This window comes from Leptonychotes weddellii, chromosome 1 (genome assembly GCF_054177405.1).
Source record: "Leptonychotes weddellii isolate Sample4059 chromosome 1, ASM5417740v2, whole genome shotgun sequence".
Taxonomy (NCBI): domain Eukaryota; kingdom Metazoa; phylum Chordata; class Mammalia; order Carnivora; family Phocidae; genus Leptonychotes; species Leptonychotes weddellii.
In genome coordinates, this window is record NC_138369.1 from 100139547 (window position 1) to 100161858 (window position 22312).

The following is a 22312-nucleotide window of genomic DNA, read 5'->3' on the forward strand; positions in this document are numbered from 1 at the left end:
TCCTTTAGGCACCAGCGATAGTCTAGGTTTCTGAAACATTCACTTTTAAAAATAGGTCACTATCATGTTTTAGATAATCTTTAAAGATTATTTTTGTTTTAAAAATCAGGGTGCTATACCTATAGATGGCTTTTTTTTCATTTCCTCTACTAATCAAATAATGCATTTATATTTAGACTTTGCACAAAAAAACTTTCTACTATCTGGAACAGTTGATTTTAAAATATGGAATGCATCAGAATACACTTCGTATCAAAGAGATTCATGGTGAGTTAAAATTTAAAAGCATTTGAATTGATGTCAGAATTATTTCAGCTAATGTAAGTCTTATCCTTATTGATAATATCTAGAATAATAACTGTCCAAAAGAACAGTTTCTTCTGTTAGGAAGAAAAAAATCTTGGTTTTTTATCTGCACTGTCCAATATGGTAGCCACTAGCCGTATATGGCTATTGAATACTTGAAATGTGTCTAGTGCAACTGAGGAGCTGAATTCTTAATTTTTTTTTGTTTTAATTTAAATTTACACTAAGTAGCCACCAGATGAGTAAACCAGTAACTGCATTAATACAGTGTAAAGTGCTGTGATGGAAAACTCATAGAAAACTTGTTTCATGCGGAGATCAGTTTCTGATTGGAAGAAAATTATTTTTGAGATCTGTAAGTTCTTTTGTAATATTTTTGGTTTTGATATACAAATGATATAGTTAGATTTCTTAAAAGGTAGAATTCAAAATTTTTTGCATGATTTCATAATGGTTCCTTAGAGTGTGTTCTGTCTTAGCACTTACTGTTGGTATAGTATACGTACTAGATGGCGGATGGATATTTCTCTAATTGATAGTAGAAAATATAAATGTTTTTAAGCAGACTTAAAGGTTAATATTTTTAGATGGTGCTTGATACTGGTGAACATCTATATACATTGTTTTCCTAGTCTCTATAGGTTTAGAGATATCTGTTCTTGAAGGAATGACCAAATTCTTACATCATACTCCTCATTTTAAAACTGGGAGTTCTGCTGTTACTAATTGATCTGTTACTCATATCTTGTATGTCTTGGGAAAGTACTTAGAGAAGTGTGGTCTTGGGTCCTTAAATGGGGGGAGATGTATGTAGTGATGTCACCAGGAGAAAATCTTTTAAGCTTTGTATCTGACCTGAATGCCTTACCGGTAGACATAAGGTTAATAGTCTAAATCCATGAAACACAATTTATTTTATTTATTTAAAAAAAATTTTTTGGGGGGCGCCTGGGTGGCTCAGTTGGTTAAGCAACTGCCTTCGGCTCAGGTCATGATCCTGGAGTCCCAGGATTGAGTCCCGCATCGGGCTCCCTGCTCAGCGAGGAGCCTGCTTCTCCCTCTGACCCTCCCCCCTCTCATGTACTCTCTCTCATTCTCGCTCTCTCAAATGAATAAATCTTTAAAAAAAAAAAAATTTTTTTTTAATCTATTTGAGAGAGAGCAAGCAAGCACGAGCTGGGGGTGGGGGTGGGGGCAGGGAGGAACAGAGGGAGTGGGAGAAGCAGATTCCCTGCTGAGCAGGGAGCCTGATGGTGCTCCATCCCAGGACCCTGAGAACATGACCTGAACCAAAGGCAGACGCTCAACTGACCAGGCGCTCCTAAGTCGGTGAAACACAATTTAATATTTACTATGGGTAAGGTGTCTATTTAACATGGTGCCTGGCTACTTGTGGCCAGCCACCAGGCAAAAATACGCCTTTGTTCTGAGTAACTCTCTTTTAAGTAACTCTTTCGGGGATAGGTAGATCCAAATATTATAGCTAAGAAAGCAAACCGCTATTATTATCACCATGGCAGGAATATACTCAAAGAATTTTTTTGTAGCGAAAGACTTGGATACATCCTGGGACATGCTTTTGCAATCATATTCAAACCAAAAATATTGCAAGTTTAAAGGCCTTTTTTCACCCAGAGGAGTTAATCTGTTTTTTTTTCCACATGCTAGATCTTGGTTTGATTTAAATGAATTTTTTGTTTGTGGTTTATTCGTAACTTTGTTTTTTTATAAAATCATAGTAGTAGTAAAAATTCACACATAGATGTATATGTGAATTAAAGACCTCTACATCCCTTTTATCCATTTATTATCTCCAGAGGTAGCCCCTTAAAACAAGATAGTATAATATGTACTCTTTTTGAGGGGGGTGAGGAGAGAGGGAGAGAGAGAAGCTTAAGCAGGCTCCATGTCCAGTGTGGAGCCCGATGTGGGGCTCAGTCTCACAACGCTGAGATCATGACCTGAGCCAAAATCAAGAGTCGGACGCCTAACTGACTGAGCCACTCAGGCGCCCCTATGATATATACTCTGTATGTAAATTGTGATGGCATTGGTATCCCTTCATATGTTTGATCATTCTGTAATATTCTGTGACCTGCCATCTTACTGTATTTGGAAACCTTGTCATGTCATTTAATGTGGTCCTATTCCATTATTTTTAACCACCGTGTGTGTGTGTGTATGTGTGTGTATATTCATTAATCAATGTATATTTAATTATTTAGTTATAGCCTGTTGACTGGCTTATAAGATATTCCATTTTTTGCTGCTACAAATGGCACTATATTAACTTATCCTTATGTTTATGTATATTTGGTGGTTTTTCTTTGGGATTGAGTTTAAGAATTGCAATGACTAGACCGGAGTATGCAATTGTTAAATTTTTATATGTACTGTTAGATTGTCTTTCAAAATAGTGCCAGTGTACTGTCCCAACACTTGTAAGAATTTTCATTTTTTCCCAAACACTTGCCAACACTGTTTATGATTTTTGCTGTTCTATTAGAGAAAATAATGGTATCTTGTTTTAATTTGCATTTCCTTGATTACTAATGAGGGTTAACATTTTTTTTTTAAAGATTTTATTTATTTATTTGAGAGAGAGAGAATGAGAGAGAGCACATGAGAGGGGTTAGGGTCAGAGGGAGAAGCAGACTGCCTGCCGAGCAGGGAGCCCGATGCGGGACTCGATCCTGGGACTCCAGGATCATGACCTGAGCCGAAGGCAGTCGCTTAACCAACTGAGCCACCCAGGCGCCCGAGGGTTAACATTTTTATATATTATTAGCCATTTATGTTTATGTCTGGTGTGAATTGTCTGTTTTTCATATGTCTATTTCTTCCTCATTTATTTTGTCTTATTCTGGACATCAATCTCATTACGTGTGTGTGTGTGTGCGTGTGTGTGTGTGTGTTATGTATGTATGTTTAGAGAGCTAGCATGTGTGTGTGTGTATTATGTATGTATGTTTAGAGAGCTAGCATGCATTTGAGTGTGAGCCTAAGGGAGCAGATAACTTCTTGCATTGTCACATGCCTTTTATCATTTAAATTTTTTATTCTTTAGTTATATAGCTATGGCTTATAACTTTTGTGTCTTACATAGGAAAGCTTTCTATGCTCCCATCATTATATTTTTATTAAAAGTAAATTACGTTTAGATTTTTAATCTTAACCGTTGGAGTTTTTCCTAGGTTACTCTATCCTTTCCCACTGATTTGAAAGATCGCCTTTCTTACATACACTAAATTCCTTTATATGCATGACTCACTTCTGGTTTGTTTTGTCTCACTGCTTCTACCACAGTATGTGAATTATACTTTATAATATGTATGCCCTTATTAATTTTTTTGCAAGATTTGATTGATAGTAAATAAGAACATGGATTCCGAAACTGATTTTGTGGGTTTGAACTCTGTCCCTCCAGTTTTTTTTGCTGTGTGATCTTAGGCAAGTTATTTAACTTCTCTGAGCCTCAGTTTTCCCATCAATAAAACAGAAAGGATGGTTATAGCATTTACCTCATAGGATTATTTTAAGATCAAATAATCTATGCAGAACACTTAGAACCCTGCCTGGTGCATAATCATGTTTATTTAGTTCTTTTCTGTACTTCAGTGAAACATTTTATAGTTTCCTTATAAAGATTTTTAAATGTTTCTTGTTATTTTTTTTGGCTCTTCTACACTATTTGTCATTGTGGATGGCAATTTCATTACATTTTTATTTCTTTAAATTTTATTTATTTGAGAAAAAGTATGAGTGGGGTGGAGGGGGAGGTTCAGAGGGAAAGGGAAAAGCAGACTCCCCACTGAGCAGGGAGCCTGATGCGGGGCCTGATCCCCAGACCCTGAGATCAGGACCTGAGCCGAAGGCAGACACCCAACCGACTAAGCCACGCAGGCACCCCATGCATTTTTAAATTGATTATTGCTAATATATTGGAAAGCTGTTGATTTTATATATTGATCTTCTTGAAATTTCTTAATGTCACTGATAGTTTATAGCTGATACTCTTGATTTTCTAGGTAAACCATTATCTGTAATGGTATTTTTATTTCATCTTTTGCAGTATTTTTCCTCTTCTTTTTCCTTTCTTTTTCCCTTTGGCTAGGAATGGAGAGTTACATGGTATGGTAACATGGTCATATGTCAGGCATTATCTTTCTGTATTTCATCCCTAAGTGTAATATTAATATGTTGAGATTTCTATTTGATACATATGCATTCATAGTTATATACATATATAAGCTGTTCAATCCAGTTATGTTAGTGACATCGAAAGAATTGGAAAGTTTGCCCTCTTTCTACCTAGTGTTTATCAACCTCTTGAAGTTTTGTGAGAACCTGCTCATTGAGCCTGGGTGCCTCAGTCGGTTAAGCATCTGACTTTGGCTCAGGTCATGATCCCAGGGTCCGGGGATCGAGTCCTGCATTGGGCTTCTTGCTCAGCGGGGAGTCTGCTTATCCCTCTCCTTCTATCCCTCCCCGCTGCTCGTGTGCACATGCGCGTTCTCTCTCTTTCAAATAAATAAATAAAATCTTAAAAAAAACCCTGCCCATTGAGACATTCAGTTTGATATGGGGGAGGGGGTAAAGGCTTTTCAGTTTCTTTTGTTAGGGTATTAGTCTTTGTAAGGTATTCTATTGCTTCTTGAATTAATTTTAATAGCATTTTCCAAGGAAATAATTTCACCTAGCTTTTCACATTCTTGGCATAAAATCGAACTTAGAATATATATTATAACGTTAGATCTCATCCATAAACTATGGTTGTATCTTCTTTATTCTTCCTAATGTTGTTTGTCTTTTCTCATCTCCCCTCACTTCTTTACATCTATCACATTTGCCAGTTTTGTCCGTTAGTTTTTTCAGACAACTAGCTTTTTTTTTTTTTTAAAGATTTTATTTATTTATTTGAGAGAGAGAATGAGAGAGAGAGAGCACATGAGAGGGGGGAGGGTCAGAGGGAGAAGCAGACTCCCTGCCGAGCAGGGAGCCCGATGCGGGACTCGATCCAGGGACTCTAGGATCATGACCTGAGCCGAAGGCAGTCGCTTAACCAACTGAGCCACCCAGGCGCCCCAGAGAACTAGCTTTAATCAAGTATTTTCTTTTTTCTTAATTTTTGCTTTAAAATTAACATCCATCACCGTATATATTACAAAATTTTTTTCCTTCTACTTTTTAAAGTTTTATTTTGTTTGAATTAATTGGAAGCTTACTTTATTTTTAGTTTCTAATAAATGTACTGAAGTTTATAAATTTTCATGAGTACATGTTGGTTTTGTAGCTGGTATTTATAGCTACCTTTTTCCACTATACATTGCGTATTTCTTTTATTTTCAGCATCTCAGCTATTTTGTTCTCTTGGGTATATACCTATGTGTAGACTTGCTGAGTCATATGGTAAATTTATGTTTTTCATCTTTTTTTATGTTTATCTTTTTAAGAAACTGGCAGACTGTTTTCAAAGTGGCTGTACCATTTTATGTTCCCATCAGCAATGTTTGAGGGTTCCAGTTTCTACATCTCCTCACCAACGTTATTGTCTCTTTTTGTTCATAGCCATTCTAGAGGGTGGTGTGAAGTGATATCTCATTTTGTGGTTTTACTTTGCATTTCCTAATGACTAATGATGTTGATCATCTTATCGTGAGGTTGTTAGCCTTTCCTGTATCTTCTTGGGGTACATAACTATTCAGATCTTTTGCCCATTTTTTAATTGGATTGTTTGTCTTACTAAATTTTAAGTTTTTTTTAATATATTCTGGATACTAGTTCCTCATCATATATATGATTTGCAGGTATTTTCTCATAGCCCATAGCCTGTCTTTTCATTGTCTTAATGTTGTCTTTTTTTTATTGTGATACGAACACTTAACATGAGATCTTCCCTCTTAACAAAATTTTAAGTGTATTATACATTATTGTTGACTATAAGTACAATGTACAGCAGATCTCTAGAGCCTGTTCATCTTGCTTAACTGAAACTTTATGCTCATTAATTGGTAACTCCATATTTCCCCCTCCTCTCAGCCCCTGGCAGCCATCATTCCACTCTTTGATTCTCTGAATTTGAGTATTTTAGAGGCCTCATATAAGTGGAGTCATCTAGTATTGGTCTTTCTGTGACTGGCTTATTTCACTTAGTATAATGTCCTCAAGGTTCACCCATGCTGTTGCATAATGCAAAATTTCCTCCCTTTTTAAGGCTGAATAGAATTCCATTGTATGTACACACCACATTTTATCTATTCTTCTGTTGTGGAAACAACCCAAGTGCCCATCATCTTGGCTACTGTGAGCAGTGCTGCAATAAACATGAGAGTGCTCATATATCTTTGAGATTCTGATTTCAGCTCTTCTGGATAAATACTTAGAAGTGGGATTAATGGAACATATGGTAGTTCTATTTTTAATTTTTTGAAGAACCTCCATGCTATTTTTCATAGTGGCTGCACTGTTTCACATTTCCACTGGTGTGCAAGAGTTCCAGTTTTCCTGTATCCTCATCAATACTTGTTTTCTGTTGTTGTTGTTTTAATAATGGCCATCCTAATGAGTATGAAGTGATATCTCGTAGTTTTGATTTGCATTTGCCTGATAATTTTGACCTTGAGCATTTTTCATGTACTTGTTGGCCATTTATATGTCTTATTTGGACAAATGTCTGTATAGTTCCTCTGCCCATTTTTAAAATTTAAACATTTTAACTGATCAGGTTTAGTTTTTTTCTTGTTGAGTTGTAGGAGTTCCTAATATATTTTGGAGATTAATTCCTTGTCAGATACATATGGTTCGCAAACGTTTTCTCCCTTTTTGTAGGTTTCCTTTTCACTGCGTTGATGTTTCTTTTGCTGGGCAGAAGCTTTTTAGTTTGATGTAGTACCAGTTTGTTTTTGTTGCCTCTGCTTTTGGTGTCATATTCATGAAATCATTGCCAAGACCAGTGTCACGAAGCTTTTCTCCCTCTGTTTTCTTCTGGAGGTTTTATAGTTTCAGGTCTTTCATTTGATTCTTTAATCCATTTTGAGTTGATTTCTGTGAATGGTGTAAAACAGGTCCAGCTTCATTCTTTTGTATGTGGATATTCAGTTTTCTCAATACCATTTGTTGAAGAGACTATCTTTTTCCAAGGGTATAATTCTTAGCATTTGGACATCAGTTGACCCTAGATATGTGGATTGGTTTCTGGGTTCTCTGTTCTGTTCCACTGGTTATTAGGACTGTCTTTATGTCATTATCAAACTGTTTTGTTTACAGTAGCTTTATATTTTGAAATCGGGAAGTGTGATGTCATTTGAGTTGCAAAAGTTTAAGATTTTGAAGTCCAGTATGTAAATTTTTTTCTTTTGTCCATTATGCTTTTGTTGTCATGTTTAAGAACTCTTGTTTAATCAGTGTTATAAAGATTTTCTTCTGTGTTTTATAGTTTTAGCTCTTAAATTTGGGTCTAACCCTTTCTGTGTTGTTTTTTGTGCATGGTGTGAGGTAAGAGTCTAAATTCATCTTTATCCATGTGGATATCCTGTTTGCCCAATGAAAAGGCTATCCTTTCCTCAATGAATTCTTTGAATCCTCTGTCAAAGATCTGTTGACACTAAATGTCAGAGTTTAGTTCTGGGTTCTCAAGTTTGTTCCATAGATCCGTGTATCTATCCTATGCTAATACCATACTGTCTTGACTAAAGTTACCAGGTTTTGAAATTGGGAAGTTTAAGTTCCCAACCACTTTGTTCATCTTCGGAATTCTTTCGGCTGTTCTGAGTTATTTAGTTTCCTAGTTAGCTGAGTTGTTTGGAAGAGTATTTCTGTAAGCATTTCCTAGCAGGTAGGTGTGTTTTTAATTATCCATTTGTTGCTGATTTTTAATGGTACTGCATTGTGATCAGATAATACTGTCTAATAATTCATACTGTTTAGAATTTATTGAAATTAAAAAATCTTTGTACATGATTGTTTTATGAATATTCTGTGAGTTTTTAAAAATAATATGTATTCTTGGGACCGTGTTCTATAATCTCAGTTAAATCAACCTTGAGAGTTATTCAAGTTCTATGTATCCTTCCTATTTTTAGTCAGTTTGGTCATTTTGTTTTTGTTTTCTTTGTTATTTTATTTTATTTAAATTTAATTAACATATAGTGTATCATTAGTTTCAGTGGTAGAGTTCAGTGATTCATCAGTTGCATATAACACCCAGTGCTCATTACTTCAAGTGCCCTCCTTAATGCCCATCACCGTTTCCCCATCCCCCCACTGACCTCCCCTCCAGCAACCCTCATTTTGTTTCCTGCAGTTGAGAGTCTCTTATGGTTTGTCTTCCTCTCTGATTTCGTCTTATTTTATTTTTCCCTTCCTTCCCCTATGATCCTGTTTTGTTTCTTAAATTCCACATATGATTGAAATCATATAATTGTCTTTCTCTGATTGACTTATTTTGCTTAGCATAATACCCTCTTGGTCATTTTATTTTTGATAGTCTCAGACTAGCCTCCCACAGTGATTGTGCATGTGTTAACATTTATTAATTTCTTTTTTCTTTTTAATAGTTTTTGTTTTCTGCATCTCAGTGCTATGTTATTAGATGCATTCCTATTATCTTCTTGGGAGATTATTATATAAAATACACTTCTTCTGTGTAGCTCCCCCCGCCCCACAACCCAAAATCAAGACCTGAGCTGAGATCAAGAGTCGGATGTTTAACTGACTGAACCACCCAGGCGCCCCATTTCTCTCCCCCTTTGATCTTGAATTTTATTTTGTCTGAAGTTAAAATTGTGAATCTTGTTTTCTTTTGTTATTATTTGTCTGATTTGTCTTATCTTTTTGTTAAGTCTTGATACATTTTTTATGTTTTCTAATAATTTGTTTACTACACATTTAATTTGTGATATAGTCATGTTAGTAGAGGAAAGTCTTATTTTGCAGAATTATTTTCATGTGGCTTTTCTTATTCTTTTTAAAGATGGTCTGGATTTCTATTATTCCTCAAAACAGCATGCTCAGAAAATGGTAGAATTTCTTCAGTGTACAGTTCCCTGTAGGTATGTTCTGAACCTAAATATGATTAAACCCAAAGAGCTGGGAATGAATGTAAATCTTATCCTTTCTTCAGGCTTAGACTACATCTCTTATGTTAAAAAGTTTAAAATTATAATAGGAATATTTACATGATTAGTAAGCATCTATTGGATTAGCCACTTTACAGGAATTATTAGCCAAAGAGTATGTAAGAATCTCTTCAGGGAGCTAGACCTCACACTGTGATAAGTACTATAGTGCTAAACCTTTGAATGTATTTAAATAATACAAAAGAAAGATGGGGGTAGAGGGCTTTGGGGACAAGCTTCATGGAAGAAGAAGAAATTTCCTAAAATGGGAAATTTTCATAGGTAGAGTTTATAGTGAAAGGAGAGATTAGTGTGAACACAGACTTGTGGTGGACAATGTGTGGCTTTTAATGGATGCTATATATAGACTACATTGGTCTGAGCCAAGTGCATGTTTTAGAGGTTTTGAGTAGATAAAATTGAAAAGAGGTAGTGTGCAGTTGGGTTGGTGAAGGTTTTGAAATGTAAGTGGATGAAATTAGGCTTTGCCATAGCAGGCATCAGAATGCTGTTTCACACCTTGGACAGTAATCATTTGATTTGATAAAAATTGATATTCCCTAGACTACAATAAGTAGGAATCTTTATGTCTTTTTATTACTATAAACTTTTTTTCTTAACAGACACAAAGCCTCACAGAGATTGATCTCTCAGGATATCCATAGTAACACATACAATTACAAAAGCACTTTTTCTGTGGAAATTGTTCCAATATGCAAGGTACTTTTTCTCATTTAATTAATTCATGTCTATAAAAGAATACAGGTAATTAATTGGTTTATATGTAATTATTAGCTCCTGATTTCTTTCTGGGATTGGTTAAAAATTTAGAATAACTTCCTTCTTAAAGGATTCCTGTCTGACATATTCAGCCATATTAAAAAGATGTTAAAAAATAATCATGCTTAAAATTATAAATTGGCATACCTTTCACTTTGGTATACTAATTAAAGGTCTGGTTGCAGTTTTTTAATGTTCACATTCCTTAAAATTTGTGATCCTGGTGGACACATAAAAAGTTTGAATACAGGAAATGACATTAAAATAAATATCAGTGAACCACTTTGTAGAATATGTATAAAATGGATTTTGGCATGATAAAATTAAACAGTATTGTGGAAATGAAATCGTAGAATCATTTTTGTGATTTAAAAACAGTCTGAATAAAACTTAAAATATAAATTATCATTTCATTTCATTGTATTAAGGTAAAACCCTGCTTCAAAAATATAAATGAATTAAAATGCAACACATAGTTACTGAGGATCTACTACAGAGAAGGCAGTGTATTAAGGATTATTATTTAGAGGTCTCTACCATATAGGAAGTTAAATGTCAATATCTACCAATAACGATAAGTGCCGTAATTTATTGTGAGCATTCCATATAAAGTTAGTATCTAAGTATTTGAGTATATTTCACTTCTTCATGTCTTGTTATACCTGGGGTAAATCATTTCATCATTTTGAACATGAGGAAACTGAAGCTTGGGGAGGTTAGATGACTTGCCCAGAGTTACATAACTACAAAATGAAGCTAGGATTTGTGCCTAGGTCTGTGACTCTAAAGCTTTAAAAATACTATACTAATTTATGGTGCAGTGTATAATAACAGGGATGAAATGATAGCATAAAACAGGGTCAGCAGCAACACCTGGCTGGCTCAATTGGTAGAACATGTGACTCCTGATCTCAGGGTCATGAGTTCAAGCCCCATGTTGGGCATGGAGCCTACTTTAAAAAAAAGCAGTGTCAGCAAACTTTTTCTGTAAAGGGCCAGATAGTGAATGTTTTTGCTTTCAGGCCCAGTAGTCTATTTTGTAACTATCCAGCTCTGCTCTTATTTTACATAAGTAGCCATAGATAATAGGTAAATGAATAGCCAAGGCTATGTTCCAGCAAAACTATTTACATAAATGGTGTGGGCCAAATTTAGCCTGAGGGTCATATTTTGCAGACCGCTGGTTTAAAACAGTGAACATTTTCCTGGTACAAAGCCTGTATGAAGGGTGAATCTAGGTGTGATGTCATCTTTAGGCCATGGGTTAAGTGCTTTGAGTGATTCATGAAAGTAACTGAATAAATGCACAATGTAAGAGTATTTTCATTTAATCTGTTGAGACTCTTCCTAAGTGAAAAACAAGTACTGGACTAGGTGCTATTAGAGATGCACAGAACGCCCCTTCAGTGGAGGAGCCTATGATTGTGAATTGATACAGCTTAAAATATAAGCCAGATCTTTTTGTATTTTAATACAGTTTAAAAACAGGTAACTACATTGCTGGTAATATCTCCTCTAATGTACACATGGACATATGTGCTTTTTGGGCATTAAATTTTTGATTATCTATTGGTGCATGTAGCCCTGAAAGAGAAACATGTGGCTCCTCTGAAATTTATTTTTTATGGAAATTGAAAGAAGTCACAGGTAGATATAGAAAATCACCCTCCTTCAGATGCTTACAATACCTTGTTTAGAATGTACAATGTATTACCATAGAGCAATAAGCAATTAAAATTCAATAAAATTGAAAATAAACTCAAAACTTTAGTGAATAAGATCTGGAAAAATACTTTTAAAACATTTTTATTAAGACAGATCTTCCCATCGTTAGAAGGAATAGCTTATTTTCTGTTTCTCCAAGATTTGATTCTTTTCTTTAGGCCCTTTGTTAATAAATAGAATTAACAATAACATTTTGGTTTGGGCACATATACTTTGGATCAGGTTTATATTGATGAGTGTTTATTGGAGACAGTTACTTAGGATTTGCTTCACTCTAAATGTTAGTTCTTATGCCTAGGATAATGTTGTTTGTCTGTCTCCAAAACTGGCACAAAGCCTGGGAAATATGAACCAGATTTGTGTGTGTATTCGAGTGACCAGTGCCATTCATCTCATAGATCCAAATACCCTACAAGGTAAGTTTTAGGAAATATTTGCCTTGACAGTTTTGTCCAGCAAGCTGTAATAATTTATATTGCTAATTTCATCAAATATTCTCAGTAATATTGTTATGAAAAACTAGTTAAGATTTTTACTACTGTTTAATTCTTAAAAAACACTGGAATTTTTAAAGCTTTTGATAAGTTACCCCTGAATTTTCTATTTGAAGAAACAAGTCTGTGAATTTTAAAAAATTTACTAGGTTAGTCCGTTTATTTTTACTGAAATTGACTTATTTACCTTATTTAATTTTTGTGAATAATTAAGTTCATTGCCAAGTTTAGTGTATAGCAACTATTTAAAGTTTAGAACATTTCACTTATAATGCAGTAAAACATTTAGTTTAAATATGAATTTTAATTCATTTTATCATATTACACAATTTTTAACATTCCCTTTGTAAAACTGTTTTTTAAAGAAGATCTCATATTGATAGGAGCATCTACTTCTTGATCTTTTTTATGTATTTCCTGTAATGTAAGTTTTCTGTTATAAAAAATCAAGTTTACATTTTTTAGAAAGTCACTTATTCTTGTCAATTAGAATTCATAAGTCAAAGGTCTTTTTGCAGTATTGGGATGAATATCTGTCAGGTAGAACTTTATTTCTTATTAAGCAGCTAGGATGACTGATAAGGTTTCTAAAGTGCCAGCACATGAAACAACTATATAACTGAGTGGATCTGATCTTACTTACTTTATTTTTTTTTAAGTAGGCTTTTTTGAGGAGTCCAACGCAGGACTTGAACTCATGACCTTGAGATCAAGACCTGAGCTGAGATCAGGAGTAGGGCGCTTAACCCACTGAGCCACCCAGGCGCCCTGATCTTATTCTAAAGGCACTTAGCTATGTGGGGTCCTGATGATAGTAACTACTTAAGATATTGACACCTGAAATTTTTCTTGTGCTATGAGAAGTTTGGGGCTGATTTATAGGAATAAATGATGATTCTAGAGAGTTGCCACTGTGGTCTCTTGACCTCATGCTTCCCAGTTCATATATATCAACTTCTTCCTAATACATTTGGTGGCTTTTGAAATACTTCATTCTTGATGTTCTATGTTTATACTTAGTTGCGGATATTGATGGAAGCACTTTCTGGAGTCACCCTTTCAATAGTTTATGCCATCCCAAACAGCTAGAGGAGTTTATTGTGATGGAATGCAGCATAGTCCGAGATCCAAAACGCAATGCAGGTGCTGGAATGATATCAAAAAAGGTAAGTTCCATCCTCCCCATCTTTTTTCCCCCCAACTTAACTGTTCTGGTCCCTCTCTTGTATTTTTATGTTTTTTATGTGGTTCCACATAAAGCTAACACCTCATTAGGTTACAAATGCATTCCATGTTTGTATGTTATTTGTTTTTAACACGTGGTCATTGTGGTGAAATTTATTAGACTTACACTATCTGGTAAGTTCATTTTTCTCTTTAATGTTAGAAACATTTTTAAAAATGTTTATTGTGAAAAAGATTTCCTAGCGTTACTTTTGTATAGGAGGACCAAATGACAAACAAACCTTTTTTTACTTTAAAAATTTTCAAACATTTTGAATTTAAGTATATGTTATATTATCACTAATTACTGAATACTTCAGTATGCATCTCTAAAACATAGGAACGTTTTTCTACATAATCAAAGTATTATCATTCGTATAAACTTAGTTTATATTCAGATTTCCTCATTTGTCCCAAAATGCCTTTTATGGCTTATTCAAACTAGTATCCAGTTGGGGACCATATGTTGAATGTGAATGTTATACCTCTTAAATCTTTTACTTAATAATGGCCCCCTTCACTCTTTTTTTTTTCCTTAACTTTTTTTTTTTTATTAGCTTGCCTGTCTTCCTTCTTTCCTTTGGGACATTCATATTGTCCCAGATTTAATCAGTGGGAGCCCCCATGCCTTAAAAAAAATTTTTTTTTTTTTTAACAACTTGTACTTTTTTAGAACAGTTTTTGGTTAATAGCAAAATTAAGAGGAGGTAAGAGATTTCCCATATACCTCTTGCCTCCACACATGCCATAGCTTCCTCCATTATCAGTACCCACCCATCAGAGTGGTACATTTGTTAAAATTGATGAATCTACATGGATACCTGATAATCACCCAAAGTCCACAGTTTACATTATGTTTCACTCTTAGTGTTGTACATTCTTTGAGTTTGGTCAAACGTATAAGGACGTGTCTTTCATTATAGTATCATACAGGGTATTTTCACTGCTCTAAAAATCCTCTGTGCTCTGCGTATTCATTCTTTCCTTTCTCCTAACCCCTGTCAATCACTGATCTTTTTACTGTCTATAGTTTTGCAGAATGTTATATAGTTAGAATCATATAATCTATAAGTGCCAAATAACATTTCACTGTGTGGATTTACCACGGTTTGTCCATTCACCTAGTGAAGGACATCTTGGTTGCTTCCAAGTTTTGGCAATTATGAATAAAGTTGCTATAAACATCCTTGTGTTTGCAGTTTTTGTAGAGACATAAGCTTTCAACTCCTTTGGCAAGTAAATACCAAGGAGCATGTTTGTGGTATCATTTGGTGAGGTATGTTTAATTTTGAAGAAACTGGTAATTCACTTTTTTTTTTTTTCCGTTCTTTCCTAAATCTGGAAACAATCATTTATTTCAGTTTCTCCCTCTATCTCTTTGTGATTCCTTAATTCCCCAGTCTATAACTCTTAGTATTTTGCTTTTGATCCCATTTACTTACATCTCTTTTTGTTAGTAAAAAGTATTGGCAAGTGCTGTATTTAATTCAGCCTGGAAATTTGAAATGTTAGTTACAATTGCTTATAAAATCCTATGTTGGAAAGGGACTTTAATGGTTTTCTAATTTAAAATTTCAAACTTGGGGGGCACCTGGGTGGCTCAGTTGGTTAAGCGTCCAACTCTTGATCTCAACTCAGGTTTTGATCTCAGGGTCATGAGTTCAAGCCGTGTGTTGGGCTCCATGCTGTGCATGGAGCCTACTTAAAAAAAAAAAAAATCAAAGTTGGGATGTTGTTTCTGCAACAGGACAAAAAGGATTATACTTCAAATAGCCCACATCCAAAATATTGATTTCATAAAGATTTGGGTTCTCTAGTAGTAGTAGTGCCACTGGGATTGCTAGATTGCTTTGTCTGAACCTTGGTTTTTTGAACACTGTGTGTAAAACAGGGGCTTGTTAGGATATTTTCTGGAGTTAAGATTTTTCAGTTATTCTTATTGCTCAGTCTGTATTATGTATCTCCCTGTGAAAACATTTGTTTTGAAAATTCTATATATGTCTGTATTTAGGTGATATTGTTAATGTTTTATAAAGTCTCAAAATCTTAATAAAGATATTTATTTTATATATTCCTTATTGAGTCTTTTTCTGTACTCAGTACAGTAATTTGTTAATTTTGACAGTGTTTCAGAGATCTGAAAAATAAAACAATTGCTGTCTTTAAAATGAAAATTAGAAAACCAAAATTAACATTGTATTAGTTTCTATGAGATGCATTTTGAGTTATGCTTGGATTATTGAAGTGTGCATTTTCTTTCCTGTCAAGCATACCCTTGGGGAAGTCTGGGTACAGAAAACTTCTGAAATGAATACAGATAAACAGTATTTTTGTCGTACTCATTTGGGACATCTTCTAAATCCTGGAGACCTGGTGTTGGGGTTTGTATTATTTTACAGTATTTTAAACTGGCAATTAGCATTGCAAATTTTCTTTGGGAGCCAGCAAAGCTATCTAAAATACTACCAAAGGTGTGTTTCCAAAAAGAATTTAAGAGTTCTTAGGAGCTTTACAGTTCACTTTATTGATAACTAAATTAAACTAGATTGGACAAAAGCCCATAGTTACTCCATTTTGGCCATCATCTTAAAGAATCATTTAATCCAAGATTTTGAGTAATTGAACCCTGAAGTTGTATGGTTAGATCATGTTTGTAGCTTTTTTGGGGAGTGCATAGTTTTTTATTATGAATATGCTGTTGCTCAAATATTTCACTTTCAAAATATGGAAGCCATATATGTAAGAATCCTTCACAGGAATTGGACAGTCTATTCTAATACAGAACTTACCAGCATGCCATAGGCATTACTTTTGCTCTTGTGGGTTTTTTTTTTTTTTTTTTAATTAAATGGAACCATCTAACTGAATTCTAATGTTATACTGATATATGTCTGTTCCGACTCTTTTACAAGTACATAGTAGGATGGACAGTGATGGGTAGTATGTGAAACCTAGAGATCAGAATGTGTTGTTATCTTTACCCCGATCTGTAGAGGCATGTTCATTGTATAGTAAACTGCAAAACTTTTAATGTGGGAAAGCATATTAAATGTTAATTCTAGAACTTTCGGGTGAACATCCATTAAATAAGAAGGAATGTGGAAAGAATAAATGTTTTTGTCGTTAAGTGTTTAATTTTATTTCAGGTTTGATTTGGCCAACTGTAACTTAAATGATGAGTATGTCAACAAAATGAACTCCGATAGAGTCCCAGATGTGGTAAGGCTTTAGATTTTTTCCTTTTTTCCTGTGTTAAAGAGGATTGATATAATAACACTTACGGGTAAGATGCGTTGAGTTCACATTTATGAAAATAACAAATCAATTTAGAGGTTCTTTTGAAATTACAGCTAATGGGGGACGCCTAGGTGGCTCAGATGGTTAAGCGTCTGCCTTCTGCTCAGGTCATGATCCCAGGGTCCTGGGATCGAGGCCCACATCGGCTCCTGGCTCAGCAGGGAGCCTGCTTCTCCCTCTCCCTCTGCCTCTCCCCCTGCTCGTGCTCGCTCTCTCTCTTTCTGTATCTCTGTGTCTCAAATGAATAAATAAAATCTTAAAAAAAAAAGAAATTGCAGCTAAGGTATAATGGCAAAGTCTTCATATTTAATCATGTGTCTTTGTGGGGAAAATCCAAGATTTATTGAGTTTTTCATTGCTCTTATAATTGAATTTCCATTCTCTGTCAAAATGCTTGATATCATCTGTAGAGCAAAAATAAATTTGCAGCTAAAAATGATGACCATTAGAACTTAATTTAGGTTCATTCTTCTTGGCTCAGCTTATTTCATATATTGTTCAGTTAAAGTGTTTAGAATTAAAACCATTATTCAGATTTTTCAGGTTTGCATGTAATTGCAATTGAAAATAATCTTTACAATGTTGAGTTTTAGAGAAAGAATGTTTCTTCTGAAAAAAGCCTGTAAGCCTGTTAAATTCTAACATGAGTTTATTAGAATCATAAGCAAGAGTGAATGTGAAAGACCCTAATTCCTGATTGCTTAATCTTCACTAGTCTCTTTAGATGTGGGCAAAAATGAAGTCATGGTATAAGAAGGACTCCCCCTCTCACCACCCAGTTGTGCTTTTATTAATTAGTAAATTAGGAAATAGAAGCATAGTTTAGATAAAAGCCTAACAGAGTCATAAGAGGCCATCAAGACAGTCATACAAGATTTTGTATTGTGTAAAATTATTTTTATTACTCAGTTTTTTAAACTGTCCTAGGACATATATTTGTAAAAGATAAATATAGTTCTATCTATAACTGCTTATTAGTAGTAATAAAAGGGAGGGAAAATGTCTGCCTGTGGTAATATTTCAGGATGATTATGTGAATGGTAGCTGAGAACTGAACTTTGGTATAAAGAAAGACACCAGGGGCGCCTGGGTGGCTCAGTTGGTTAAGCGTCTGCCTTCTGCTCAGGTCATGATCCCAGGGGCCTGGGATCGAGTCCCGTATCGGGCTCCCTGCTCCGCGGGAATCCTGCTTCTCCCTCTCCCACTCCCCCTGCTTGTGTTCCCTCTCTGCTGTGTCTAAAGAAAGAAAGATAACAGAGGGGCACCTGGGTGGCTCAGTTGGTTAAGCAGCTGCCTTTGGCTCAGGTCATGATCTTGGGGTCCTAGGATTGAGCCCCGCATCGGGCTCTGCACTCAGTGGGGAGTTTGTTACTCCCTCCCCCTCTGCCGCTCCTCCCCGCTAGAGCTCACTTGCTCGCACTCTCTCTCCCCCTCTCTCTCTCTTGTTCGCTCAAATAAATAAAATCTTAAAAAAAAAAAGACACTAGAAATGTGAAGTTTTTGGTATAAAAAAGCAATTTAATTTGAATCACTGGAAAATTTCAGTTATTAAATTTTAACAGTTATGAAAATAATGGCAGAATGCATTTTCGTAAAATACTAAGTACATGTAGAAAAATATTGCAAGTTCTCTTGACACTGCCTCTTGATCCCTACTTTTGTCTCCTATGATGTAACCAACTGTCATCAGTCTGGTGACTTTCTGGCTTTCTCATAGTCTTTCATTTTTTAACTTTGTTGGACTTTGAGGCCTCTTTACTTCATTCCCATTTTTTTGTAACTTTGCAAATACTGCTGTTACTTTTAGGTATTAATCAAGAAGAATTATGACCGTACCAAACGTCAGCGTCGTAGAAACTGGAAACTGAAAGAGCTTGCAAGAGATAAAGAAAACATGGATACAGATGATGAAAGGTCCTACTTTAAACCTTATATATTGTCTCAAAGGAAATCCTTATAATAAATCTGTATAGTTTTTATATATACTTATCACACGATTGTTGCATTCAGTATTAGTTTTGTATTCTTATTGTGTTAATTGTATCAGTGTAAGAGGGTGTTGTGTTAATTAAATCAGTATAAGGGGATATAATGATATTATATATGTATGTATATATAATATATATATATTAATATTATTATTTCCTGGGTTTTGGCCTGAGAATTGCAGCATTATTGTAAACAGTGCATTTGAAAAGCTAAAATAAGTACTTTGTGGATATCACAAATAGCAAGTCAGTACTTATGACTTAGGATAAAAAGAAAAGAGCCCGTTGATATCAAATATGCTATTTTTCAAACAACTTAAGGAGAAATGAAGATGTTGTGTTCTAGAAAAGTATATTGGACAATTCAGAAGTGGCCTTAATGATGGTGAAGACACTGATATCTAAAAAAATGAAGAGTTTAAATAAAATTATGTCATGAAATGTGAGTGGGAAATAGTAATACTTCCAAAATACAATCTCATAAGGTAATTTAAAATAAGTATTTACAAATATATAATGTTAAATTAATTAGATATTGTATGTACATATTTATTTCAACTATGGTCTTAAAAGTGTATGTATTTTAACTTGGCCACAAGACTTTGGGGGGGGGATGGTAAAGTAGGAGGACGTTTTCTCGTCTTATATTTAATATTACCTTATATTCAAGTATGTATTTTTTTAATCATGTAATTTTGAAAGAAAAGATTTTTTTTAACTTGTCAGAGTATTTAACATCCATATTTGGCCTTCAGATATTATTTTTAAAGATTTTAATACTTGGAACACATTTATCTTATAGTGCTGAAAATGAAGAAAACATAACTTCATACTTTGTTGGTAAAGATCAAATAGTTAAATGTTTCTTTCTCTTTTTGTAGGCAATACCAAGATTTCCTTGAAGATCTTGAAGAAGATGAGGCAATTAGGAAAAATGTAAACATTTATAGAGGTTAGTGTTTTAGGAGTGTTTAAGTTGTATCTTTTGCTTTTGTACAGATATATTACCCCAGTATAAGTATTTTGGTATCTTAAACTTTCATTCCATTAATGACTTCTGTGTTTGTTTTTAAAACTTGACTAAACATTTACAAAAAATAAAAATACTTGCAGAACAGTAAGACTTATTGAAATGTTGTTTTACCACATTTGATATTATTTGTATCTTGCTATAATCCCTCAAGTTCCTGATTCTTACACTAATGGATATTTATTCATACATTTATGTAGTTCATTCATTTAGTGACTATAAATGCCTGCTCTAGATAGGATACAAGAACTGCAGATATAATATGGTTAAATAATAGTAATGATGGTGGGGGGAGGCATTTTGCATATTTCCATATTTGTATTTATTTGAAATCCTCCTTGTATTTTTTTTTTTTTTTAGATTCAACCATTCCTGTGGAAAGTGACACAGATGATGAAGGAGCCCCTCGAATTAGTCTGGCTGAGATGCTTGAAGACCTCCACATTTCTCAAGATGCTACTGGTGAAGAAGCTGAATCGATGATGACACAGTGAGATTGTGTTGTAGATGATTTCCATGTCTGTAGACTCAGGATGTTGGATGAAATAACTTTCATTGTCTATTCCGCCTATGCTTCCATATTGAGAAAGGAGAAATTTAGTTTTAAACTTGAATAAATGGGACTATTTTGATTGCTCATTCAAAGCACTGAACGAGATTGATAGCTTTGAAGTTTTTGGATAAAAGATTATGAAGAATGTAATTATTAATGATATTTAGGCCATTTTATGTGTGGAATTTTTTAAGTTTGCCTTTTTAGGATACCCTAGTATTTTTGCATACTGTAGCGCCAGATTTGAAATCTCAAAAGTTGTGATGCCTTGGAGGTTACCTAAATCTTCAAGTATGAAACAAGCTTTTACATTTCTTTTTGCATTGATGGCTTTAGTAAAAGAGCATATGAAGAATCATTTTTATATGAACTTGTTAATGCACTTTGATCCACTTTAGATCATTTTTATGTCATTGGGATAGGTAAGTTGGGGTTCAGTTTATTACTGGACATTCAGGGAGAAGTTAATCTATTTTATTCATAATATTAACATCTTCAAAAGCTTAAATTGGGGTTATCTTAATTTTTATTGCAGAAGAAAATATATTTAAAGTATTTGTGGATTTGTAGCAAACATAGATTATTTAAGGGTTAACTAACAATTTGTACTTTTGTTATTTTTGCTCATGCCAGCAGCTTAGACCAGTAGCTTGCTTGTGTCATAAAAATGTCTTCCTATCACTTCAAGCATTTTTGCTTTTGAAATTTTGGTTTACAATTTGAGAAGGAATTTTCTTTATATAAGTTTCTGTCATTGAATATATCACCATCAAAAAGAATATTAAGATCTAGCACATAGATGATGAAATAATAAAAATGATCTTTATGCTTTATAAAACCATATGTCAGACTTGAAAAAGGAATGCCTTCTACATCCTTGAATGAAAAGCATTGGCTTGGGCGCCTGGGTGGCTCAGTTGGTTAAGCGACTGCCTTCGGCTCAGGTCATGATCCTGGAGTCCCTGGATCGAGTCCTGCATCGGCCTCCCTGCTCGGCAGGGAGTCTGCTTCTCCCTCTGGCCCTCCCCCCTCTCATGTGCTCTCTCTCATTCTCTTTCTCTCAAATAAATAAATAAAATCTTTAAAAAAAAAAAAAAAGAAAGAAAAGCATTGGCTTGAGTTTTAAAGTGTTTTGAGAATGAAATTTTAAGATCCTATTTCTATAAGCAAGATTAGACTTAATAAGTATGCCAGAACCAAAAGCTAATTCATAAACTCTAGCTATACCACTACATAAGGAAATTGAGTAAGCGATGAATGGAGCATTTCCTTTTTTTAAGATTAGACTCCCCAATTCTGAAGTTATGGGTAAAGACCTGAACTTTATATAGTCGTTCCTGTTCTGTCTGCATATTTAGTTAAAATTTTCACTTGTGGTTTGTGTTTACCTCTTCTATGTCAAGACTTGAAAAAGCATGAAAATAAAAACATTCTCCCGTTTTTTTGTGTGTCCTTGAAGTGATTGTATTAGTGTTGTATTTAAATGACAAGAGTATCTTATGCAGTATTCCTAGGTGGAATTATTTAAGTACTTGTCATATGATTTTCTCACTGAGAAGTATAATTTCCCACTAAACTTATTTAGTCTTACTTTTTTTTTTTTTTTAAAGATTTTATTTATTTATTTGACAGAGAGAGACACAGCGAAAGAGGGAACACAAGCAGGGGGAGTGGGAGAGGGAGAAGCAGGCTTCCCGCAGAGCAGGGAGCCCGATGCGGGGCTCCATCCCAGGACCCGGGGACCATGACCTGAGCCGAAGGCAGACGCTTAATGACTGAGCCTCCCAGGCGCCCCTAGT

General features: G+C 34.5%; 1 protein-coding gene and 1 non-coding gene across 4 annotated transcripts in view; both read left to right on the top strand.

The window, feature by feature from the left end:
• Positions 1 to 21953, top strand: part of NMD3 (NMD3 ribosome export adaptor) — a 33296-nt gene extending 11343 nt beyond the window's left edge. For all 3 annotated transcript variants that reach the window (XM_081829047.1, XM_031035098.2, XM_081829056.1), the window contains exons 7-16: positions 177 to 267; positions 9278 to 9356; positions 10046 to 10142; positions 12226 to 12343; positions 13442 to 13587; positions 15914 to 16026; positions 16792 to 16864; positions 18750 to 18856; positions 19812 to 19882; positions 20321 to 21953. In XM_081829047.1, coding sequence (XP_081685173.1) covers positions 177 to 267; positions 9278 to 9356; positions 10046 to 10142; positions 12226 to 12343; positions 13442 to 13587; positions 15914 to 16026; positions 16792 to 16864; positions 18750 to 18856; positions 19812 to 19882; positions 20321 to 20454 — 1029 coding nt within the window. In that variant the 3' untranslated portion in view covers positions 20455 to 21953. The remainder of the gene's footprint in view (positions 1 to 176; positions 268 to 9277; positions 9357 to 10045; positions 10143 to 12225; positions 12344 to 13441; positions 13588 to 15913; positions 16027 to 16791; positions 16865 to 18749; positions 18857 to 19811; positions 19883 to 20320) is intronic.
• On the top strand, positions 11074 to 11146 carry TRNAR-CCU (transfer RNA arginine (anticodon CCU)). The gene has a single exon. It is a non-coding gene; the product is annotated as a tRNA-Arg (tRNA).
• Positions 21954 to 22312: the final 359 nt, after the last annotated feature.